This window comes from Austrofundulus limnaeus, unplaced genomic scaffold (assembly GCF_001266775.1).
Source record: "Austrofundulus limnaeus strain Quisiro unplaced genomic scaffold, Austrofundulus_limnaeus-1.0 Scaffold58, whole genome shotgun sequence".
Lineage (NCBI taxonomy): Eukaryota > Metazoa > Chordata > Actinopteri > Cyprinodontiformes > Rivulidae > Austrofundulus > Austrofundulus limnaeus.
Window position 1 is genome coordinate 214,128 of NW_013952460.1, and position 8,169 is coordinate 222,296.

At 42.5% G+C, this 8,169-nt stretch overlaps 1 protein-coding gene across 3 annotated transcripts in view; it reads right to left on the minus strand.

The window, feature by feature from the left end:
• The window catches only part of LOC106518240 (ankyrin repeat and BTB/POZ domain-containing protein BTBD11-A), a 206,330-nt gene extending 199,865 nt beyond the window's left edge, over nt 1-6,465 (minus strand). For all 3 annotated transcript variants that reach the window (XM_014009430.1, XM_014009429.1, XM_014009428.1), the window contains exon 1: nt 5,051-6,465. In XM_014009430.1, coding sequence (XP_013864884.1) covers nt 5,051-5,915 — 865 coding nt within the window. In that variant the 5' untranslated portion in view covers nt 5,916-6,465. The remainder of the gene's footprint in view (nt 1-5,050) is intronic.
• Between the last annotated feature and the right edge of the window lie 1,704 nt (nt 6,466-8,169).

Below are 8,169 nucleotides of genomic sequence, written 5' to 3' on the forward strand. Positions count from 1 at the left end.
TATATATATGATGCTCACTGGAATCCCTACGGCTGCAGCACCATTTTGTTTTATTATTAAAGCGTGTTATTTTCCTTTACCCCACTGCCTACAGAGCCTGAGTCTGTGTCGGGATCTCCTGCTGCACAGAACACGAGAACACTGCCACGGCAGGTTTAGTAACTAGCAACATATTTGTGGAGGAGTTGTTACTGTTTCACTGTGTTTAATCCCTGAAGAACTTGTGTACATTTATTAAATTCAAACATAGAAGATTGTAAATATATAGTAAAATGTTGGTAAATGGAAGAAGACATTAAAAGGGTTGGTATTTCCTGTTACAGTCAACTCTGTCTGTCTGTTAGCAAAATATCTCATGAACCACTGGACCGATTCAAACYAATTTAAGGATGTACCTCAACAACTGATTGGCCAATTCAATCTAAGATGGCTGCCTGGGCAAACTAACTAATGCTTCAAATTCCATCAGTTTCACAGATATTGCTCTAAACTTTGGTGCAGTTGTGGCTGAAAGTCATATATAACAACATACTCTAAGTGCTACTCATTGCATGAGCTAAAAGAATCACAAGATGTTCATCTTAAGCTGATTCACCTTTGAAGTCAGTCCAAACAAAGATGGTTGCCGCAGCTAATTAACTAACACGAAAGTTGCTACACCTCTGTCTATAAACCATTGCAAAGTTAAAAATTGTTACAAATGGGCAAAGCTGGCTGAGCTCACGTTAAACGGGAAAATGCTGAGGCTATGGCAGTGCCATTGGAATTGAAAAAATTCAACCAGTAAATTTATGCTGTTTTACAGATCTGATGTATGCTCTGAACTGAATCGTCCTAAACTTTCCTTTAAAATCATAGAGGAGATTTTTCATAAATATCTAGGCTATAAGTCTGCTTTTTGAGCTTGTTCAATTTGCACCAATTGTCTCTTCAAAGAAACCTCATTTACCAATTGACCTGTGACATGGAAGAGTTAGGCTTTGTTAATACTCGTAACTACCAAATGATATATTTTACATGTTTTGAGCTAAAATTTGATGTGGTAGCTCAGAATCATTACTACCATACTCTATTGCATGACATCTTGAAATATGAAGCTGCACCTTACAATGAACTCATAACCTCCCTGTATAAGCTATCAAGGGTTGTCTTTTTTTTACGTTTCATGCAAAATGTTCTTTATCTGATGTCAGAATTTATTTTCAGAGGAACAGCTTGTATTGAACACAAAAGCAGTGAAGAAAGGTTTGAGTTTTGCTCCGCTCAGAGCAAACAGGCAGTCAGGTCTGGTCAGTGGGAGAGCAGATCACTTCTTATGGGCTGCTCTGCTCTTTGTTCCTCAGGTGAAAGTTTTAGAAATGGACTCATATTTCATAGCTGCTCTCTCACACTGCCAGCCTAATTATAGCCTCATTCCTTTCACCAAAGACCGACAAAAAAAGGAGAAGGAATTACAGACAGGTGATTGAATTTTAGATTCTAACGTGATTAAGGACTGTAATAATTAGACTGCAGGTGTGAGGATTTAATTTGAAATTGTTCGCGTTGAAGTGAGGCCACTGTAACCAGAGTTTAAAAAAACGTATCTTGAAGAAGTGATTAAAAAAGTGGTTGGCCACATTTTCTTCCTTTTTTTTTCTTTTTGTGGTTTTTGGCTATCCCTACTGGTGTCACATGCTCTTTTGTAGGAGTGCAAATTGCCTCCTCTGCACCATCGAGAAACAAAACATTGCACGGAGGAGGAGTAAAAAAGATGCACGCAGCTGCTCCAGTTGAAAAAAAAACAAAGCAGTGTGCTGTAGTAGCATGCCACAACTACCCCATCTAGGTGAGGTATTATTTCAAAATGTACCAGTCATTACGACCGCTGATTCACTTAAGTTCTGCTGGGAAACACCTGCAMCCTRATAGACGCCTTCAAGCACCTCTGAAGAGCAGTCAGACTGGCAGCAGCTCCTAACAGTGACCTTGAAGCTACAGCTGGATTGGGATGGCACATGCTACTAGCTGCTACTCAGGGCAAAACGAAAAATAGTCCAAATGTGAGCAGCACCAAGAAATCTCAAGTATAGGGTCTCTGCAGTCACTAAGTGGGAGGTGCTTGGTAACCARGATTGGTGAAGTTTGGAAAACAGGCAGTTTCTTGGGTGTGGGTGGAGTTTGAAGACCYTTATTGGTAGGGTTGACTTGTGAGGGAAGTTGAAAGATGTGATTGTTAATGGTGTATAAAGGTAATTATTAAACTTAATGAGAACATGTAAATGCCATTTATTGCTTTGGTGCAACTAGCACCTTCCTGTCTCATGTTATGACTAATATTAACATTATTCAAAATTTGCAAACTTTTTATAGGTGCTTTCTGGCCATTTCAARCMAGCTGAATTGTTACACTTTCCCCCAGCTGTGTGGCATTCATCCAACCGAATCGTTGAGGTGTCTTCAAACCCCACCCAAAACAGTCAATCCAACCAATCACATAGGATTGAGACCCTTTTTTATGTAAAACAGGGACAGATAAAAGTYGTGATTTCTCACTTTAGCTCACCTGTCTGTGGAACGTTTGCACCCAGRGATTATTTGTACTAATAATTTAGTCTCATTTTCATGATTTATCTATAAAAATTACATTTTTAATTTCATTTTTGGTAAAAAATTTCAGACCGTTGATGTGATCAAATGTATTTTTTATGAATGAGCTGATAAGCTTTTTTAAAAATTGTGTCTAAATCGGAGGCTGTTACATCATTTGATTTACCTGACAGGTTGGAGAATTCTGCATAATACCAGGTTTATATAACAATCTGATCCATTGCAGATCAAATTTTCTCTCAGATTACCCGTTATTTGAACTCTTAAAGAAATCACTCACGAGATGACACACTGAAGAGGCTCGTCTTTAAAGCTTTGAGGAAATGGCGCAATGATCAAAGAAAGAGCAGCAATACGGCTTTTCCCCCCCCTTTCTTCTGTCTTTGCGTTTGATTTTGGCTCTCAGTTATAGAGCAGCGTCTTTCGAGTCCCTTCTGTTTTAGAGTTTCAGCCAAACTCACCCACTGACGGCTTACACCTTCTGGAGTGACACGGCGGCGTGATCAACAAGGCCAGTGCACAATATAAACACAAATCCTTGCTTTTAAATCATCCCGTGATGCCCAGGCTGTCAAAAACACTCATTATCATTCAATGGAAACGCCACGGCTCACACTCACAACACCAGATGGAGTCTGTTTCATCTTTTTCCAAGCATAAATACTTATTTGACTGTTGTTGCTTGCGGGGTTCTGAACAACTTGTTTCAGAGGAGGCTGTCAGAACCTGTTGTTTGGGGTGTAATTACACTTGTAACATGACCTGATCACTGATATTTACACGGCTTATAGTCGTATCTCCAAAACTTAATCTTTATCTTCCAGCGGATGCAGCTCAGGCAGAGGCGCAGCTACTGATGGGCCTGGGAGGGCCTACACCCACCCACCTTTAGACAAATTAACTCAAAGTTTTTTTTATTGTTATTTTGGGCACATAAAAATATAAACAAAAAAAATATTCAGCACAGGGTGAGTCAAAAGTTACAGGACATCCTTCGGAAAGAAAAGGGAAAACGACTGTTATGGACTAATTATCTATCTGTGTCACTTGTTCAATGTTAATCTGTGTTGGCCCAGACAACAGGACTCCGCAACGGACTGACCTCTCTTGTTTGATAAGACACCCTTTGAGCTGGGAGCCCTGTGATAGGCTGGACAGTATATTAGGCGATCTGTGATTGGTTATAAGCACGTCATATGATGTTATCATGGTGTATATTATTGGCTGTGTCCGCTGACGTGTCAGCGACGAGCCAACAGAACTTCCTGATTAAGTCCTGTTTGCCTGTTGCTCAGAATTAAATCATTTATGACGACCATACACGCAGACTTTTCTGGCATTATTCCAACGTGTTTCTGCTTTCACGCGATGACGACACATCTGAGTACCCCAGCATTGATAGGTGAGGTGGCCTATCAGATCATAGCCGCCATATTGGTTAAAAATAAAAGGGTGTCCTGTGACTTTTGACTCACCCTGTAGATTGGCTTGATTGTAAAAACTGGCATCTCCGTGGTTCCCAAATTTGGATTCAGTGCGCCACTGACTAGAGATGTGATGTTCACAATCTTTCAACGTCTATTTACGAGTGATGGGAACTGAGTCATGGGCAGAAAAGCGCCTTTTTGTTTGTTTTATTTTTTTTRCTTGTACTATCTTTATTTTTTCATCCTTTACACCAGAGACAATCGTTCCCGTAACACTTTTTCATGGAAAACAGGCAGAGTGGAGGACAGCAGCTCTGGGGGAAAGGGGGAGGGGTTTCCCCCTTGACAAAACATGGTTCCATTAATGTGATGTGATCTGATGTATTTCCCTGCATGATGATGTAACTCAAACTTATGTTATTTTAAAAATACCCAGAATTCTACTCATCAACTTAGTTTTTTTTTTTACATTTGATTTGCGAGATTACTACAAAATTTAGCCAAAGCACACTTTAATTCCCTTCAGGCTCAAAAGCTTATTAATGAAACAAACATAAACTGATGAATATTTACCTCAACCACTGAATAAAGTAGCGCCACTCAAACGTTTGCTGAAAGTTTCCTCATGAAACCAATTTTTGGGGGTTCAGTTTACAACTTTTCACGTTAGTGTAAATCCAGAATCTTCGATTTTAAAGCTTATTTGTTTGTTTAAATRGAGACACTTGGACTTGGCATCACTTAAAATATTGTTTTAAGCTCAAAAATAGCAAACTAATTTGTTTTGAATAAACTTTATCGTAGTACCTTTAGATTTATGAGTCTGAACAATTCTTGAACACAAGTTTTCATGTGTTTTACAGGTTTTGTTAAATTTGGTGGCCCACCCTCTCTCAGTCAGGCCCACCTGCACAGACCAGGAGGACAGAAGTGATCCATGTGGGCAAATTAAACTTGCTCTATTGATCTTCACTGATTCCTAAAATAGATTTCTACAACTACACTCTCAGAGCAGAGGGTCCGTCTTTTCTTACCACTTGAATTCTTGCCACAGATGAGGTGCTGGTAGGGCTGCAGCAGACCCCAGATCTCCGAGTCCCCGTTGATGGCTTGCTCCATGGACTCCAGGGTGATCTTGGGGATCCCGTTGTCCCTCTCCACCAGCGCGCTGCGCACCACGCGTCCGAACACCTCCCGGAACAGGCTCTCCACGCAGGCGGTCAGGTAGATGGCCGCGTGCTCGTGGATCCTCAGGGCCACCCGGCTGTCCACCATCCACCTGAAGAAGCGGCCCACGGAGAAGACCAAGCCGCAGCGCGCGGACTTGCCCCGGCTGAACCTGTCGCCCGTGCTCATGTTGTAGAGGGACAGCGCGCTGAGAGCCGCCGTGATGCAGTTCACCGAGATGGTCCACGAGAGCACCACCTTGATGGCGCTTTGGATCTCGTGCTTGGTGCACTTGGCGTAGCGCAGGCTGAGGCGCTGCGCCTCCCGGGCCACCCTCACCAGAGCCCGGCCGACGAGCGCGGACAGCCGCGCCAGGATCTCCGGCGGAGGGTTCCCCACCATCAGCTCCTGGTCTTTCCTCAGCGCGCCCTCCACCTCTCCCAGGCTCCACGGCACCTCGTCCAGCTCGGGCAGCTTGGCGCTGTGTCCCGAGCCCTCCAGGATCTCCGTGTCCTCCGCCAGGACGGTGTTGACAGTGTCCAAGCTGTTGTGTCTGCTGTGCATGGATTCCGTCAGATGCCAGTAGTTGCCCCCATGCGGGATGGACTGGTGCGTGTCGGAGCAGCAGAGCGACACGCTGGACGACCTGACCGAGTCCGCGGCTCCACCATAACCAGAATCGAGCGTTAAATCCTCCAGCGTCCTCACCACGGTCTTATCCTTGCCTGCCATAATTGCACCGCATACTGTTGGGTGTCCTTGGTCTCTCGGCTCAACACAAACTCGTTTTCACGCCTCGGATATCTCCGCCTCGTTTCACGCGCGCAGTCCCACGAAGAGTCTGGATGTTCAGCATCCGCTTTTCTCCCCCGCCTCTCCTCACTCCTCTCCGAAGTAGGATTCCCTGGATCTCCGCGGTGTCCACAACTTTCATCCGACCAAAGCGCACAGAGAGCCGTCCGCGCGCACTCCCCGCTGCAACAAGCGCAGCGCGCAGAGGCAGGGCTCTGATGGAGAGAGGAGGAGGAGCCAGGGGGCCCCCCGGGAGACCCCCAGCAGGAGGCTGCAGACCAACCAATCCAGGACTCCTTTTCAGCTTTGACGGACATGCGCCCCGGCAACCTGCTGCCTCTCCTGCACCTGGAGATGCTCGTGCCAATAATCTGTTGGAGCTGCGGCARCACGTCACGACAGTCAGGATGAGAGGAAGAGTCAACAGAAACTCAGCCGATTGTGCATGTCTGTTAGCAGAATATCTCATCAACAAATGGACATATTTTAATGAAACWKCCAGGAAACATTCATTGATGGCGCATCTACAACTGATTAACTTATGGAGTCAAKTCAACWCAACGAGGCCGCCACAGCTAAGCAAACTTCATCAACACAAAAATGAACACAACTCGATTAATTTTATAGATATTAAGCTACAGTTTGGTGTGGTAGTAGTGGAGACTGATCCATAACACATATTCTGAGTGCTAACAGATTGTGCAATGGTTTTATTGAATAATTTGCGTCTAAATATTTGAAATCAACTAAGTTTGTCTGTTAGCAAAACATTTAATTAAAAACTGGGCACATTTTAATGAAACTTTCAGGAAATAATCACTAAATGTGCTTCTATAAGTTACTAACTTTTGGATGCAAATCAACGAAAGGTGTCCAACACAGGTCACTGACCCAAACAGAAATGGTCATAAATCTGTCACTATAGATGTTGTAAAATTAGTTATTGTTATTGTAGCTGAAAGTCTTGCACAGCATTTATCAGCAAGCGTGACATTTTTGCAATATTGCATAATATTTCAGATGGTCTTACTTTTTGGTGGAAGCTCCATACACTCTAAAAATGAAATGTTGGATTTACTTAACCATGTTATGTTACCTGGTTCCACTGAGTTGAGTAAATTCAAAGCAACATACTCATGTTCTTTGGTTAAAAAACTGGTATATTGCTTTGAATTTACTCAACTCAGTTAAGTGGAACCAGGTTACATAACATGGTTAAGTAAATCCAACATTTCATTTTTTTACAGTGTAGTTTCCTGTCAACTAATATCTGATGCTGAAACAGGCAAATCGTCATCYAGCATCTTTGGCAGCTAATGTATATATTATGTTCTACTTTTATAGTGTTTACAAATAATTGAAATTATGGATTTATCTATGCATCTATGAATTTTTGTAGGAACAATATAGATTTGAATAAATCAGCTCCAGAAATTAGTCATAGCCCAATCAAATTTGCCTTTATTTGCAGGTTTTGGCACAGACTAATGCATAATCTTATTAATAAACCAATATCAATTAGATGGGAATGATTGTATAAATATTTATAGCTTTGTTCTTCTACTCACAGTAGTCAGGTACTCAAGATGTTTTCCCCACAGCAATATGAAAGTGTRCTGCCAGATAAAACATTAACTTTCTGCATTTCCATGACAAGCTGCTGTTTTTGCCAAGTTGTTCTCCACGAGTGACAACTTTAATTAAGACTAAAAGGAGAGCAACAGATGTTTCTTAACCTCCATAATAATATTTAATGCCAGAGCTCTATAAATATTTTACGGTTGAAGATCTTTGCCCCGAGCTTTTTCAAAACTGACTCATCCTAAAATCCAGCAAAAACACAAATTTGTTTAAAGTTCTGCACGGGTTCTTCAGAAATAAATGCTCTCGAATCGATTCGTATTAGTTGATTTTTCTTTTTTTTTTTTTTTTTTTTTGGTGGAAACAAAGAGTGAGAGAGCTGAAATGTGGCGTGCTGAGAGAAGCAGTTGGTAGAATGATGATTCATCTGTTCTGCTGGGGCTTCTCCTTGTGCAGTGGAGCTGGAGGAACCATCTGTCCACGCTGCCTGCCATGCCAGAGGCACGCTCATACTTTCCTTACATGACACTGCATTATGCCAGAGCTGGGGAAACAGACTGTGGTGACATGAGGTGGTGTGTGTGTGTGTGTGTGTGTGTGTGTGTGTGTGTGT